General features: G+C 46.6%; 1 protein-coding gene across 1 annotated transcript; it reads right to left on the reverse strand.

The window, feature by feature from the left end:
* Positions 1-204: 204 nt before the first annotated feature.
* Positions 205-14,394, reverse strand: PDCD7 (programmed cell death 7). The gene is made up of 5 exons (XM_050795995.1): positions 13,371-14,394; positions 9,273-9,411; positions 3,028-3,264; positions 2,684-2,771; positions 205-946 (listed from the first exon to the last, which is right to left on the reverse strand). Exons 1-5 carry the CDS (start codon positions 14,241-14,243, stop codon positions 823-825), a joined length of 1,461 nt encoding a protein of 486 aa, XP_050651952.1. The 5' UTR covers positions 14,244-14,394; the 3' UTR covers positions 205-822.
* Between the last annotated feature and the right edge of the window lie 3,286 nt (positions 14,395-17,680).

The following is a 17,680-nucleotide window of genomic DNA, read 5'->3' on the forward strand; positions in this document are numbered from 1 at the left end:
AGCTTGAGTTCCTAAGATAATTCCACAGCTACAATGGCTCCTACAATGTGACTGGGTGAGGTTAAGGAAATATCCTTGGGGATTCTGAACAACTAGACCCTTAGAAACTTAAAAATAACAGGTGCTTTCATTAGGATCCTTCTAACATGGAAAAAATACAGCCATTGTCCATTAAAACACAATCCAATTTGGGTATTCTTCAGGTTTTCTAAGTACCCCACCTGAAATAGTAAGACTAGGCCACCATATTTTCTGGCAACCCAGCCTACAGTCACTGCCATCTTCCTAATTAGCAGCCTCCCAAGCTGCACCAAAACTGGGATTAACAAAACTGAAGATAACATGTTTTTGACCTTTCTTCCTAGAAGTCAAAGGGCTCTTCAGGTAGGAAAGGTCAGGAGGTTTTGCATCAAGCTTGCCTTCACACTCACTATTAGTGGAAGGGCTGTGAAATCTACCCATTGCACACCTGTATTCAGTGTTTGAGTGTACTTACCCTTCAACACACAAGGAAGTTAGAGTAAATTAGTCACTCTGGACCAAGCCCCTCAAAACAGAGGCAAATTTGGTGAACCCAGGTCATTCACTGCCTGTGGTAAAAAGCTCAGTTCACCTAAGTCCTTTCTTGAAGAACCACATTAATCTGATTTAAGAGGCACCTCTGGCCAGCACAGAGCACAGAAGGAAAGCGTAACTTCAGGGTAGGGGAATGCCACATGGAATTCAGAAGTTGCAGTTTAGTCTACAGCAAAAGATGGCACCATCGCTAATATTTAGAGCTGGAAAGAGCGTTGGCTGGACCACACTCCTGGAGCATCCTTACTAATGCAGCTTAACAGCAGTTGCCCAGATGTCGTTGCTGGGGAGCGGGGGAAGGACCCATCCTTGGGGAACGAAGTTGCCTTTGGGATGATCGGATGGCACCAGGTACTGATCCCAATCATGCCTTAATAAGAACATTATAGAACAACTATTTATTTCTGTTTTATTTCAAATAAGATGTTCAGCAACTACATATTCTAAGACTTAGCTTTCAAATGACTGATATACTAACCTATTACAGAACTTGATTTCTAGGAATCAAGAAAATGACTACATTTCTTAAATTTACACATAAAAGGAGAAAAAACTCTGAAGAACTTATAGCCTTATGGATAACCTAATAATAAAGTCAATCCTCATTATTTACAGATTCTGTATTTGCATATGTGCCTACTAACTAAAATTTATTTGCAGCTCCCAAATCATCACTTGTAGCTCTTTCATGGATACTTGTAGACACACAGAGTGGCAAAAAAATCTGAGTTATGAAAATGAACTGTTCCCAGCTGAGATCAAAGAAGGCAATACTTAGTCTGCCTTCTTGTTTTCAGCGCATACTATTAATATAAATGGGTTCTTTTCTCTATTTAGTGCCACATTTTCCATATTTTTGCGCTTTTTACTGACGACTTTACTGTTTAAAATGGCCCTAAGTGTAGCGTTCCTAACGGCAAGAAGGCTGTGATGTGCTTTGTGGAGAAAGTGTGTTAGGTAAGCTTCATTTAGGCATGAGGTAGAGTACTATTAGTCGTGAGTTCAATGTTAGTAAATCAACAACATATATTAAATAAGGTGTCTTTAACACAAACACACATACAACAAGGTATTCATCAGCTGACAAAAACATTGTGACCAGAGGCTCCCAGGAATCTACCTAACCCTGTGTTTCCGTTAGGAGTGATGTTCAGTATTCTGAAATCAGTGTTTGCAGTGACTTTAGAGAATATAGCTGTCATGAAAAATGAGAATCAACTGTACTTATGTTTAAAAGCTAAAACTTGTATATTAGCAAAAAATAAACTTTTCCTAGAACATAAACTTGATATGCTAAAGAGCATTCTTTCATGAGAATCACAAACAGCTGAGGTTTTAGAAGGGACATCTGAGATCACTTAGTTCAGTGATTTTCAAATCACACTTTGAAAACCCCTAGGCCCCAAGCAAATGTTTATGGGAGTCTAGAAACAACAAAGTGCTTCTAGGCAACAACAGATTTATACTGCCTCGGGAACCCATTCATTCCATTTATCTTACATGGTGTTTCCTCAAAGACTGCATTTTGGAAGAGTGCTTCTGCTCAAGTTTGAAGTCCACAGTCTAGTCCACTGTCTTCATTTTATAGGTGAGGAAAAGGAGACCCAGAGAGCTGAAAACTCTGCCTAGCTCCTTAAGAACTGCAGATTCAGATGTGCCTCCTTGTTCCCAAGTTTCTGGGCTTTGACCTGTAAGAGCTCAGAAGTCAGCATGGGTCTTAAACCGTCTCCACAGGCAAGTACATAGTGGAGGGTTTCTTTTTCCTGGGTCTGGTTAGCACCCGAAGATAATTTGGAAAAGGAAACCAATGCTTTAAATCAATGTAACAGCTATAATATCTATAACATGAGATAATACAGCAAGTCACAACCTGAGTTTGTTTCTTCACCTATAAAAATAGGGACATCAACTTCTCAAGGATTAATGAGGACTAAACAACATGTATGCAGCATCCTTGAATATGGAAACATTATAAACCCATAATTTTTTTTAAGTTCCCTATGGAACTTAAAAAAAAGACAATAATAAACCTAAACAATGTAAGCACTTCTTCAAGTGCTTCTTGCTACCTAAGGGAAAGACAACATGGAGAGCCTGCCCCTCTGACCTGATCTGGATGAGCGCTGGTAGTGAGTGCTCAGCTTGGAGGTAATATTGTCGGAAAGGCTCCAAGAGGTGAGCAAGTGGGAACTCGTCTGAAAGAGAAAAGCACAATACCATGTTATCATGCTTGATATCCACAATGTATTTCTCAAGGCAAGGTGACTGAGCCTATGATTATGACAGAATGAGCAAATGTGTTTATCTGTATCCATGAGTTCTATGACATAGAACTGCAAATCTGGAAGGTGTCATTTGCTGCCTACTACCTCTTAGCTTGAGTTCACCCATGATAAGAAGAGCTGTCAATCTAGTATTTTCATTTTCTCCACTGGTTATAGAGCAACATACCTGGATCTCCAAACAACTTGGACTCAATTTCACGTTTCTGAAGTAAAATTTTCTCTTTTTCTTTTCTTTGTTTCTTTTCTAATTCTCTTTTCCTCTCTTCCTCTTGTTCTCCTTCCAGCATAACTCTGAGGGCTCTCTCTTCAGCTTCATATAGTTCAGAGCGCTTTTTAATGAGTTTTCTCAGTCGCTGAAGATGGTGCTCAAAAGTCTCATCTGCTGAGGCTGGAGGACAAACCCCTGGGCAGAAAGAACAAATTGGCATTTTATTTATTTATTTATTGAGACCAGGCCTCACTCTATCACCTAGGCTGGAGTACAAGTGGTGTGATCATAGCTCACTGCAACTTCAAACTCCTGGGCTCAAGCAATCCTCCCACCTTGGCTTCCCAAGTAGCTACAACTACAGGTGTGCACCACCATGCATGGCTTTTTCTTTTTTCTTTTTTTTTTTGAGACACGGTCTCACTCTGTTGCCCAGGCTGGAGTGCAGTAGCATGATCACGACTCACTGCAGCCTCGACCTCCTGGGACCAAGAGATCTTCCCACCTCAGCCTCCCAAGTAGCTGGGACTACAGGCATGTGCCACCACATCTAGCCAATTTATTTTTATCTTTGTAGAGACAGGGTCTCCCTATGTTTCTCAAGCTGGTCTTAAACTCCTGGTCAAGCAATCCTCCTGCCTTGGCCTCCCACAGTGCTGGGATTACAGGCATGAGCCACTGGTGCCTGGCCCTACCTACTAATTTGTAAAGTTTTTGTATGAGGTCTCACAAGGTCAGGAGATCGAGACCATCCTGGCTAACACGATGAAACCCTGTCTCTACTAAAAATACAAAAAATTAGCCGGGCATGGTGGCGGGTACCTGTAGTCCCAGCTACTCGGGAGGCTGAGGCAGGAGAATGGTGTGAACGCAGAAGGAGGTGGAGCTTGCAGTGAGCAGAGATTGCACCACTGCACTCCAACCTGGGTGACAGAATGAGACTTTATCTCCCAAAAAAAAAAAAAAAAAAGTTTTGTATGAGGTCTTGCTATGTTGCCCAGGCTAATCTCCAACTCCTGGCCGCAAGCAATCTACCAGCTTGGCTTCCCAAAGTGAGCCACTGCATCCAGCCCAAATGGCCTTTTACACACTTTTTCTTATCACAAAATCTGTGCTATAATGAGCAGGTTCAAAGTCCTACTTACAGTATGTATCGATTAAAATTTGGAAATCCAATCTTTAAGGCTCAATTTGATGTTTTTGAGTATTCAATTACTCTGACCCTACCCTGACTTTCTCAACTCCTCCCTCTGGATCACACCACTTAATCTCTGATTTTATTTCTTTTCCTTTTTTTTTTTTGAGACTGAGTTTCACTCTTGTTGCCCAGACTGGAGTGCAATGGCACATCTCAGCTCACCGCAACCTCCGCCTCCTGGGTTCAAACAATTCTCCTGCCTCAGCCTCCCGAGTAGCTGGGATTACGGGCATGTGCCACCACACCTAGTTAATTTTTGTATTTTTAGTAGAGACAGGGTTTCTCCATGTTGGTCAGGCTGGTCTCAAACTCCCGACCTCAGGTGATCCGGCTGCCTCGGCCTCCCAAAGTGCTAGGATTAAAGGCATGAGCCACCATACCTGGCCTCCACTTTGTTTATTTCTGATAGTCTTAATCCTCCACTTGAAACAGTGAGCTCACTAAAGGGAGGAACTTTTTTTTTTTTTTTTTGAGACGGAGTCTTGCTCTGTTGCCCAGGCTGGACTGCAGTGGCTGGATCTCAGCTCACTGCAAGCTCCGCCTCCCGGGTTTACGCCATTCTCCTGCCTCAGCCTCCCGAGCAGCTGGGACTACAGGCGCCCGCCACCTCGCCCGGCTAGATTTTTGTATTTTTTAGTAGAGACGGGGTTTCACCACGTTAGCCAGGATGGTCTCGATCTCCTGACCTCGTGATCCGCCCGTCTCGGCCTCCCAAAGTGCTGGGATTACAGGCTTGAGCCACCGCGCCCGGCCCGAGGAACTTGTCTTAACTTCATTGTTTGTGAAATTCCCTCAGCATCACTCTGAGTGTGAATTTTGGGAGTGCACACTTTGATAAGGAGGAAGATACACTTAACCATCCACACTGACCTTGCAGTCTGCTGCTGACAGTAGGCTGACCAACTGTTTTGGTTTGCCCGCATGTAGCACTGGAAGCCCCATGTCCCAGTAAAACTGGGATGGTTATTATCCTGATTTAACTATGAGATCAGCTAACAGTATAGCCAACGTATCTAAAGCCACAGCTGGGAAAATAGTCTGGTTATTAGGTGATATCAAAGAATTATTGCTAATTTTTTTGGTGTGACAATGGTATAGATGATGATGAGTATGTATTCTATTTTTGTACATGTGAGAAATTTTTCATAAAGTTTCATAAGAAAAGAAGATTTTAACTTAATGAATACTTGAGTGGACTGCAATTCTGTACTCACTACCATAATTTCCCTACAATACAAAAGCTGCTAGGTGAATCAATGTAGGGTGATGTGGGTGTGATCTATCCTGTCAGTCCTTGAAGATTTTAAAGGAAAATACATTACCCATGCATTTTAGCAATACCAGATACAGGGCCAGGTGTGGTGGCTCATACCTGTAAACCTAGCACTTTGGGAGACTGAGGCAAGTGGATTGCCTGAGCTCAGGAGTTCGATACCAGCCTGACCAACATGGTGAAACCCCATATCCACTAAAAATACAAAAAAATTAGCCAGGCACGGTGGTGTATGCCTGTAGTTCCAGCTACTCAGGAGGCTAAGCCAGAAGTATCGCCTGAAACCAGGAGGTGGAGGCTGCAGTGAGCCAAGAACATGCCACTGCACTCTGGCCTGGGTGATAGAGCGAGACTCTTATCTCCAAAAAAAAAAAAAAAAGAATACCAGATACAAGAAAGAAAAAAAAATACCCTAATCCCATTACCATAATCAACCATTTTATACTTTCCCATGTTCTCTTCAGGTCTTTTTGTCCATGTATTAGCAACTTCATATAGTTCTACGTTATATATATGTAATTTCCACTTCTCCCTGTCGATTCTGTACATTCTTCTCCAATCTTCGTAATTATTTAATGGCTGTATCCTATTTCATCAAATCAATGCACTAGAATATACTTATCAAGTTCCCTACTCCTGGACACCTAAAAGTTATTCCAAATGTCCTGTTCCATAGTGATACAATGCATATTCTTGGGCATGTTACTTTTTTCCTTTCTATGGATTTCTTTTTTTTTTTTTTTTTTTTTTTTTTTTTTGAGACGGAGTCTCGCTCTGTCGCCCAGGCTGGAGTGCAGTGGCCGGATCTCAGCTCACTGCAAGCTCCGCCTCCCGGGTTTACACCATTCTCCTGCCTCAGCCTCCCAAGTAGCTGGGACTACAGGCGCCCACCACCTCGCCCAGCTAGTTTTTTGTATTTTTAGTAGAGACGGGGTTTCACCATATTAGCCAGGATGGTCTCGATCTCCTGACCTCGTGATCCGCCCGTCTCGGCCTCCCAAAGTGCTGGGATTACAGGCTTGAGCCACCGCGCCCGGCCCTATAAATCCATCAGATCTCATGAGACTTATGATCACAAGAACAGCATGTGACCTGTCCCCATGATTCAATTACCTAACACCAGGTCCCTCCCACAACATGTGGGAATTATGGGAGCTACAATTCAAGATGAGATTTGGGTGGGGACACAGCCGAACCATATCACCAAGACTACACAATCTCTCTAAGCACTTGCCACTTTCCAGAAGGAAGCAGGGAGCCTATCTTTTCCTCCCATCTCTCTGACCTCTCTTAGTCTCTTTTTTGCTCTCCTCACCTTCTACCTTGATTTTGACATTTCTTATGATTTTGTCTTTTTGGCCCTCATCTCATGCTGTACAATCTCCTTAAGGTCATTTTGACTCATGGCTACATGCTAATGAACTCTTATCCAGGATGTACCACACACACCTCAAACTCAACAGGTCCCCAACTAAACTTGTCAACCCCAAACCTGTTCCTCCTCCTTTGTTTTCCTTCTTCATTAGAATGGTATCAGTCAGGCACAGTGGCTCACACCTGTAATCTACAACTTTGGGAGGCCAAGTGGGAGAATTGCTTGAGCCCAGGAGTTCGAGACCAGCTTGGGCAACATGGCGAAACCCTATCTCTACAAAAAATTTAAAAATTAGCCAGGTGTGGTGGTGTGCACCTGTAGTCCCTACTACTCAGGAGGCTGAGGAGGGAGGATTGCTTGTGCCTGGGAGTATAAGGCTGTAGTGAATTACGATTGCATCACTGCACTTCAGCCTAGGTAACAGTGCAAGACCCTGTCTTTTAAAAAAAAAAAAAGGAAAAAAAAAAGCTATCTTCACTTATTCAGTAGGTGAGGCTAGAACCTGGAAGTCATTTCTTTTCCCTTTAGTTCCTATACTCTGAGTTCCCTAAGTTATTTATTTATACGTACATGGGTATATACACGTATACCTTTATTCATTATCTCTCAATTCTTTGACTTGAGAATTATTCACTAATAATCGTGAATTATTGGAATTATTCACTATCTCTCAATTCTCCTACACTGACGTCGCTCAGCTTATGCTTCCATACTATCCGTGCCGAATAGCCTTACCAGTCTCTCTACCCTTCTCTCTCTCTCCTGGACGCTCCAAAACTTTCTCTGCTCTACTGGCACTGATCTTTGCCATCATTTCACTTAAAAACTTTCAGTGGTTCCCCACAGCTTTAAGTGTGAATGAGAACTCTAGCATGGCCCATAAGACAATTTACAACGTGGTCCTGCTTAAACATCCAGTCTCATCATTTAGCACTTAGTTGGAGGTGCACACATCTTGAAGAGAGAAGTTAGCTGCTCATTTTCAGTACGCATGCAACCAGCTGCTGCTTACCAAATCATTTTACACTCAAGTCAGTTAAAGCCACAAAGTCTGTTTGTTTCTATAGATCATGATTTTCCTAAAATGTCCTCCTGCTTTTGGACCAAACTGAGGAAGATTAATATTGGGAAATGCTGGTAAATTACTTGGCAGAAGTTTACTGAGCACTCACCTCATAGAGGATGGGAGGTGAGGGAATATTAAATAGCTCTCAGGTTTTGCTTTCTGGTGAAAAAGAGAGATGAGTAGACAAAGCAGATGCTAACTTCCCTCTGATTTACAAGCGCCCTGAGAGTACCACAATGGAGACATCTGTTTCCAAACAATGGAGGTCTGGATGTGAATTAGCCACTCTAAAGGCTGGTATGCAGAAGCCAATCACTTAGCTGGCAAATGAGCCTGAGTGAATACAAAATGGTCATATTCCAACACAACTTTCTTAAGGGTCTAAAAGAATCCCAGTTTTCATTTATATTTTAAACAACACAGGTGAAATCATTTGTTAGAGTGGCATTTGCTAATTTGTACACTCTCAAATACCTCTGGTGAATACCAAAGGCCTACAATCTACTAAATAAATCAGCATGTGGTCCAAAGCAGGTGCAAGTGAGAAGCAACCGGAGGTTACTTCAGTCCAGATCAGGGAAGGATGAAGGATGCTGCACGTATATTTGGTTTTGAATAGTGAGATCCTAAAATGGCGAAGATGGGACTGAGGGCCCTCCAGATGAACAGAATGACAACAGCTAAGATCCAGACAGGCAAATGGAAAGCACAACTGGGTAACTTCTAGAAAGCCAGCACGATTGGAACAAATTTCTGTGGAGAAGCTTGAACTGCCTGGCTATAGTGTCTGGTGCTTCCTCCAGAGGCAAGAAGAGACCAGTTACATGCAGGGAAGGTGGGGAAATCCACACAGTCTGCAATCCCTGCCCTGTCCAATCATTCGTACCTCTTCAACTAGAAATAATTCAGATTTAAAATGTATCTGAAGAAGCATGCCAAGTTTTCAACACTTTCTGGAGCACCCAGTAAGGGTGAAAAGCTTTCACTTTGGCACAAGGCAAAGTTGACTAGCCATGACAAGCCCACTAGGAAGAGTGTGGCCAGAAATGCCCGGGGTAGGAATGATAAGTCAACAGGAAGACAGTGCAGTGGGTTCCCACACTTGCCTCTCTTTTCAACCTGGGCTACCAAAGGCTAAACATCTTCTGAGGCTTCCTCCTTCAGAAGTTCCCAGCTACCCTACAAGGTGAAAATCATGAAGTTTCAAGTATTTTTCCCTCAATAATATTTGGGGTGGGAGGCACTAAAGAAGGGGAAGGGAACAAGGAAAAAAATGCAAAGTCACAGTTACCTTTCCTTGCTGCAGCCTCTTTCCTCAATTTCCTCAATTTCTCCAAAGCCCGAAGAATGTCCACCATTCTTTTGGTATCTGCTTGTTTTTTCCTCACTTCAGATAGTACGCCATCAGCGGCTGCTTTGAGTTCCTGCTCCTGGAGGAGAAACAAAGCCCATGAGACCTCGTAATTAGGAACAAACTTAGAGCAGAGAATAGCTGCCCAGTGGTTAGATTTTAAAGGATCAGACAGTTTCCAGGTTAAGAGAGACTCTACTGAATCTACATCCCAATTTCCTAGGCCTTGCACAACTCCTCTCTAGCTAAGAGGTTATCCCCCTCCACTGACGGTACAACCTTCATCTTAAAGAGGAACCTCTCCTCTCTGTATCTTCCACATAGCACTGGTTTTGTTTCTTCCTCAGTGTTTCTCAAAGTGCAGTGCAGGGAGCAGGTGTCCAACTTACCTTGTTAAGCTTAGACTCTTGTTAAAAATGCAGACTCCCTAGACTTGAAGATTCAGATTCCCAGGGAGGATAAGGAATGTGGCTGGAAAGGCTGAGACCTCTACAAAGGTCTCTTAGTGACAACCTATGTTTGTGCTCCACTGCTCTGAAGTCCTAGGAATCTCTTCCACGTGACAGCTTTTCAAATATCAAAGATTGCTATCCTACTCTTGACTTAGTTCACACACAGACTAAAGAACCCCAGTTCCTCAAGCCACTCCTCATTAAGACTCTGTCTCCAACATCCTCATCATGGAAGCTGGGCATAATAACTTGTGTCCCTAGCTATTCCTACTCAGGAGGCTAAGGCGAGAGGATCACTTTGAGACCAGGAGTTCAAAGCTACAGGCTATGACAAACCTACTGTACTCCAGCCTGGGCAACAGAGTGAAACTTTGTATTTTTTTTGAGACAGGGTCTCATTCTGTTGCCCAGGCTGGAGTGCAATAGTGTCATTACAGCATCACCATGCCCAGTTAATTGTTGTTTTTTGTAGAGACGAGGTTTCTCCATTTTGCCCAGGCTGGTCTGGAACTCCTGGGCTCAAGTAATCTGCCTGCCTCAGCCTCCCAAAATGCTAGGATTATAGGCGTGAGCCACCGCACCCGCCCCCAACCCTTTTTTTTTTTTTTTTTTTTTTTTTTGAGATGGAGTCTGTCTGTCGTCCAGGTTGGAGTGTAATGGCGCGATCTCGGCTCACTGCAACCTCTGCCTCCTGGGTTCAAGCGATTCCCTGCCTCAGCCTCCCAAGTAGCTAGGATTACAGGCACCCGCCACCATACCTGGCTAATTTTTTGTATTTTTAGTATAGACAGGGTTTCACCATGTTGGCCAGGCTCGTCTCCAACTCCTGACCTCAGGTGATCCATCCACCTTGGCCTCCCAAAGTGCTGGGATTACAGGCGTGAGCCACCGTGCCCGGCCCTAACCCTGTCTCTTTAAAAAAATAAAATAAATAAAATAAAAAATCCCCACTGTGGGTGATGGAGAGAATCCTCCTGACTAAAGTGCTCTCCCCCATCTGTCAAATAAGTGCCTGTAATTCCACCACTACAGCCAACACCAAGCTGTTTCACTTCTCTGTTTGGATTACTCTGTTTCCCTGGAACTGCATCTATTACCTTCACCTGGTTGATTTTTCCTTTAAGACTCAGCTTATAGCCAGGAGTGGTGGGTGTGCGCCTGTAATCCCAGCTACTCAGGGGGCTGAGGCAGGATAATCACTTGAACCTGGGAGGCGGAGATTGCAGTAAGCCGAGACCACACTACTGCACTCCAGTCCGGGCAACAGTGCGAGACTCTGTCTCAAAAAAAAAAAGAGGCCGGGCGCGGTGGCTCAAGCCTGTAATCCCAGGACTTTGGGAGGCCAAGACGGGCGGATCACGAGGTCAGGAGATCGAGACCATCCTGGCTAACACAGTGAAACCCCGTCTCTACTAAAAAATACAAAAAACTAGCCGGGCGAGGTGGTGGGCGCCTGTTGTCCCAGCTACTCGGGAGGCTGAGGCAGGAGAATCACTTGAACCCGGGAGGCGGAGCTTGCAGTGAACTGAGATCCAGCCACTGCACTCCAGCCTGGGTGACAGAGTGAGACTCCGTCTCAAAAAAAAAAAAAAAAAAAAAGACTCAGCTTAGTGTCATTACATCATTTGGGAAGCATTCCCTCAGTAAATTAGATGTCCTTTCTTGGGCTTTTATAGCACCTACAGTTGAATTCCTAACACACGCCACGCTATACTGACATGATCTCCCACAGATCTCTAAGCCAGGGGTCAACCAACCCCAGGTCAAGGATGGAAACCAGTCCATGGCCTGTTAGGAACCAGATCACACAGCAAAAGATGAGGCAGGTGAGCAAGTGAAGTTTCATCTCTATTTACAGCCACTTCCCCATTGCTTGTATTACCGCCTGAGCTCCGCCTCCTGTCAGATCAGCAACGGGAGCATTAGATGCTCATAGCAGCACAAAAAAGTGAACTGCGCATGGGAGGGATCTAGCTTGTGGGCTCCTTATGGAGAATCTAAAGCCTGATGATCTGTCACTGTCTCCTATCACTCCCAGATGTGACTGTCTAGTCGCAGGAAACAAGCTCAGGGCTCCCACTGTTTCTACATTATGGTGAGTTGTATAATTATTTCATTATGTATTACAATGTAATAATAATAGAAATAATGAGGAGGAGGGAAGGGAAACCCAGAGGCACTCAAAGGTAATGAAAATGCCTTAGACTGCCGGGTGTAGTGGCTCATGCCTATAATCCCAGCACTCTGGGAGGCAGAGGCAGGTGGATCACCTGAGGTCAGGAGTTCAAGACCAGTCTGACCAACATGGAGAAACCCTGTCTCTACTAAAAATATACAATTAGCTGGGGTGTAGTGGCGCATGCCTGTAAGTCTAGCTACTCAGGAGGCTGAAGCAGGAGAATCGCTTGAACACGGGAGGTGGAGGTTGTGGTTAGCCTAGATTGTGCCATTGCACTCCAGCCTGGGCAACAAGAGCAAAACTCCGTCTCAAAAAAATAAAAAAAGAAAAAATTTAAAAAAAGAAAATGCCTTAGAGAACTATCTGAACAATTTTCAGTTTTACCCTGGCCCTAAAGAGGCTGAGATCAACACGCTTTGGAATTAGACAACTTGGGATCAAATATGGGAAACTGCCACAAACTGGTTGTGTGACCGTTGGCAAGTTAACCTCTCTATGCCTCAACTTCCTAACCTGTAAAATTAGCATAATACTTCCTACTTCTCAAGGCTGTTATAAAGATTCAAGATCTGGTATATTTAACGACCTTAGCACAGCTCCTAGTATATATAGTAAATGCTCCGAAACACTATTGCTGAACCTGGGGATACATGGTTTGAAACTTGTAAACAAAGGAATCCTCGGGGAATCACTATTGCCCCATCAGCTAATTAGAGTATATATATATTCCTTGAGGTAGGGTCCCAAAGCTCTCTTTTTATTTATTTTTTTTGAAACAGTCTTGCTCTGTCGCCCAGGCTGGAGTGCAGTGGTGTGATCTCAGCTTACTGCAATCTCCACCTCCCGAGTTCAAGCGATTCTCCTGTCTCGGCCTCCCGAGTAGCTGGGATTTCAGGCGCCCACTACCAGGCATGGCTAATTTTTATATTTTTAGTAGAGACGGGGTTTCACCATCTTGGCCAGGCTGGCCTTGAACTCCTGACCTCGTGATCCACCCGCCTCAGCCTCCCAAAGTGCTGGGATTACAGGCGTGGGCCACCGCGCCCGGCCTATATTTTGTATTCTTAAAATCACCTAGGGCAGCACAAGACACAAGGAACTAGACACTTACTGGTTTTGAAAGTAAGTGGACAATGTTGGAGCAGGATAGAGGAGACCCGTCATTCGTGCAATGCCACTGTGTAATCCTATACTTTGTGTTTACAGGACTTTACAGTGCACCTGAACTTTTGTGTACATCATTAACACAAAATTAACATGGTGGTATGAGGTGGGAAGGTTAGCTGTCGCTTCATTTGGCGCGTAAGGACAGAGCCTTAGCCCTGGGAAATGGAAGTTTAAAGCCTCCTGGTGCTCCAGGTTCCAACCACCACCACTCCCACCCCCATGCGCGGCCGCTGCTCTCACCCGCTTCTTCTCCTCCACCTCCTGCACACACTTCACCCTCCAGCGGTCAATCTCCTGCTCGCGTTCCACTGCCCGCGCGGCCTCTGCCTCCCGCTCGGCCTCGCGTTCCCGGGCCCTCTCGCGAAGCCGCAGCCGGCGGCGCCGGACCCTCTCCAGCCTCCTCCGCGCCTCGCCCACATAGGCAGCCTGGGTCAACGGCTGTAGCCGCTCGGCCAGTTCCGCGCGCAGCGGCCCCACCTGGGAATACAACAAGGCCCAGGCCGCGCCGTCGGCTTCGGCCTCGCGCAGGGCCTGGCTCAGGCCGCGCAGCCGTCGCACCAGGCGCAGAGCCCCGCGCAATCGCGCTCGCACTTCGCCAAGGCTGGGCCCAGCGTGCGTGCGCTGGGGCACCGGACAGCCAGCCCGCCGCGGGGTCCCGAACACCGCCTCCAGCCACTGCCGGTCGCGCAGGCGCTGGAGGGCCGCATCCCCGAGCACGTCGGCCGGCGGCGGCGGCGCCTCAGGCCAGCGCGAGCTCCAAGGCGGCCCCGGGCCGGGAGGCGGCGGCCGCGGTCGCTCGCCGGCGTCGGTCCCCGGGAAGGGCCGGCACTGGGGCGGCGGAGGAGGCAGCGGCGGTGGTGGCACCGGGTAGAAGGCGCCAGCGCCGCCGCCGCCGCCGCGGGAGGCTTCCGCGGAGGCTCGGGGCTGCAGAGCCAGCGGAGGCTGAAGGAAGGGGGCGGAGGTCCCCGGAAAAGGGCCGGGCCGCTGGGGGAGAGGAGGCGGGAAAGCCGGGGAGGGCAGCGGCGGTGGCGGACAGCCGAAAGGAGCAGGAGGCGGCGGCTGCGGGGGCGGTGGGCCTGGGCGACCCTGGCCGAAAAAGGGTGGCAGAGCCATGTTTTCGACGGAGATGCTTTGAGAAGTGACAGGAATCTGAGTGGTTCCTCATGAGAACCTTCCGGCGGAAGTGACGTTGTTGCGACGCGCGGCGTCTGTAGACTTGTCCCTCCGGAAGGCTTCTTGCGTAAGTGGGCAGTGGTTAAACATTCGGTCGTTCAGTTCATAAATACTGTTCTTACTGAGGATCGTAGGTGCAGAGCTACCCGCTGCGCATACACTGAGACTGAGATACAGATCTTCTCTTCATGGAACTACCTGCCTAGTATAACATACTAATCAATCATGGTGAGTATCTTCGAGAAGTTGGAGGTTATCCTGAGGAACTGCAGCTGCAGCTGAGATCTGGAAGATAAATAGTTAAATAGAAAAAGAGAGGGAAGCACAGTGCAGATGGGAACATGTGCAAAGGCCATAGTAGATAGTAGATTTTTCTTAGAAAAATGAACTATTTTTACCTTTCTCGTTTCCCCCCACCTCCGACTTAGCTCTTTAGGAATGCAATTATAGGGTGGGCGCTGTGGCTCACGCCTGTAATCCCAGCACTTTGGGAGGCCAAGGCAGGCAGGATCGCTTGAGAACTGGAGTTTGAGACCAGTCTGGGCAACATAGTGAAACCCTGGCTCTACTAAAAATATTAAAAAGTAGCCGGGCATGGTAGCGTGCGCCTGTAGTCCCAGCCACTGGGGAGGCAGAGGTGGGAGGATCACCTGAGTCCTGGGAGGTAAAGACTGCAATGAGCCACGATAGCGCCACTGCACTCCACCCTGGGCGACAGAGTGACACCTGTCTCCAAAAAAAAAAAAAAAGGAATCCAATTAACCTTCACCTTCTCTGCACCACAACTCTCTACACTGTAAGCTTATCTAATGTGTTTGCTTATTAGTTCCAAGGACTGAAGCTTAAACCAGGCACCTCTGGAACTTTCCCATACCAGGGGATTGCCTGGGGACAATTGTCAATTTACAACCTAGCTCTGTCCCCCTCCCCCCCCCACCCCTGCCTTCGCCCCAGCCTCCATGGCGCCAACCAGATCACCAATGGATACATAGGAGCAAGTCCCATAGTCCTAGCACCTCCTTGGTTTCCCCTCCCACCCCCCCCGCCAACCCCCTTACATGCCATCCAGGTCAACCAAGTCCTGCGCCCCCCCACCCTCTTTTTTTGAGACAGAGTCCCTCTGCCACCCAGGCTGGAGTGCAATGATGCGATCTTCACCCACTGCAACCACTGCATCATGACTTCAAGTTATTCTTGGTGCCTCAGCCTCCCTAGTTGCTGGGATTACAGGCCCCCGCTGCCACTCCCGACTAATTTTTGTATTTTTAGTGGTTTTGTATTTTTAGTAGAGATGGGGCTTCGCAGTGTTGGCCAGGCTGGTCTCGAACTCCTGGCCTCAGGTGATCTGCCCACCTCGGCCCCCCAAAGCGCTGGGGTTACAGGTGTGAGCCACTGCGCCTGGCCCTAAGTCCCCTTTTAAGCCTTCACTTTCTGCTGAGAAAGCTGAAGCGGTTTCCTTAAGGCAGGAGACTGTACAGCTTCTCCTCAGCCAAGCTCTGGAATAGTCTTTTTTTTTTTTTTTTTTTTTTTTTTTTTTTTGAGGTGGAGCTTTGCTCTTGTCATCCAGGCTGGAATGCAGTGGCGCGATCTCAGCTCATTGCAACCTCTGCCTGCCAGGTTCAAGTAGTTCTCTTGCCTCAGCCTCCCAAGTAGCTGGAATTACAGGCGCACACCACCATGCCTGGCTAATTTTTGTATTTTTAGTAGAGACAGAGTTTCACAACGTTGGCTAGGCTGGTCTTAAACTCCTTACCTCAGGTGATCCATCCACCTTGGCCTCCCAAAGTGCTGGGGTTACAGGCATGAGCCACTGCACCTGGCCAGTCACATTTTCATTTGTTTGAGACAGTCTCCCTCTGTTGCCCAGACTGGAGTGCAGTGACGAGATCTCTGCTCACTGCAAGCTCTGCCTCCCGGGTTCATGCCATTCTCCTGCCTCAGCCTCCAGAGTAACTGGGAGTACAGGCACCCACCACCACGACCGGCTAATTTTTTTGTATTTTTAGTAGAGACGGTGTTTCACCATGTTAGCCAGGATGGTCTTGATCACCTGACCTCATGATTCACCCGCCTCGGCCTCCCGAAGTGCTGGAATTACAGTCGTGAGCCACCGTGCCTGTGGCCAGTCACTTTCTTTTTGCCTCTCTCGTGCTTATTATTTGAATTTGCAAGCTACAGGGGACTGGACCTGCCTTAGGTTACAGGACCATGTCTAGCGGGAAGACTGATAGAATGCCTGTTTTGGCCTGTAATCCCAGCACTTTGGGAGGCCGAGGCGGGTGGATTGCCTGAGCTTAGGAGTTCAAGGCCAGTCTGGGCAATATGGTGAATCCCTGTCTCTACTAAAATACAAAAATTAGCCAGGCATGGTGGTGCGTGCCTGTAATCCCAGCTACTAGGGAGGCTGAGGCAGGAGAACTGCTTGAACCCAGGTGGTAGAGGTTGCAGTGAGCTGAGATCACACCACTGCACTCTGGGTAACACAGTGAGACCTTGTCTCCAAAAAAAAAAAAAAGTGCCAGTTATGGAACTCTGAGAGGAGTCTGGTGATCCTGTGGAAGTGAAGTCCTAATGTCTGGGGTCTCATATCTTATGAACAATGGGAAGCAATTGGTTTTAAACAAGAGGTAAAGAGAAGGCTGTGCCACATGGTTAGATTTTTTAAATTAAACTATTTTGAGACAATTGTAGATTCATATGGAATATGAGAAGTAGTAATACAGGGAGATCCTGTGTACCCTTTACCCAGTTTCCCCTAATGGTGACATCTTGTAAAACTGTAGTACAAAATTGTCATTGTCAGAGGTGTTTGAACCAGAGCGACTCCATCTTGAGTGAGGGCTAGGAAAAGTGAAGCTGGGACTTGCTTGGCTGCATTCCCAGGAAGTTAGGTATTCCTAGCCTCTAGATGTTTATGGTTAAGGGAACAGGCTAATAACGTTTACTAAACAAACCCATACTTAGGAGTGTCCTGATACCCCGATATTTTGAGAATAGAAGCGTTCCTAATTTTGCTTTAAAGATAGTAATACTGATTCTTGCAAAATACAGTAATTTCAAAAATTAGGCTGGGCGTGGTGGCTCATGCCTATAATCCCAGCACTTTGGGAGGCTGAGGCGGGCAGATCACGAGGTCAGGAGATCGAGACCATCCTGGCTAACACGGTGAAACACCATCTCTACTAAACAAAAATACAAAAAATTAGCCAGGCGTGGTGGTGGGCGCCTGTAGTCCCAGCTACTTGGGAGGCTGAGGCAGGAGAATGACATGAACCTGGGAGGCAGAGCTTGCAGTGAGCGAAGATCGTGCCACTGCACTCCAGCCTGGACCACAGAGAGAGACTCCATCTCAAAAAAAAAAAAAAAAAAAAAATTCT

This window comes from Macaca thibetana, chromosome 7 (assembly GCF_024542745.1).
Source record: "Macaca thibetana thibetana isolate TM-01 chromosome 7, ASM2454274v1, whole genome shotgun sequence".
Classification (NCBI taxonomy): domain Eukaryota; kingdom Metazoa; phylum Chordata; class Mammalia; order Primates; family Cercopithecidae; genus Macaca; species Macaca thibetana.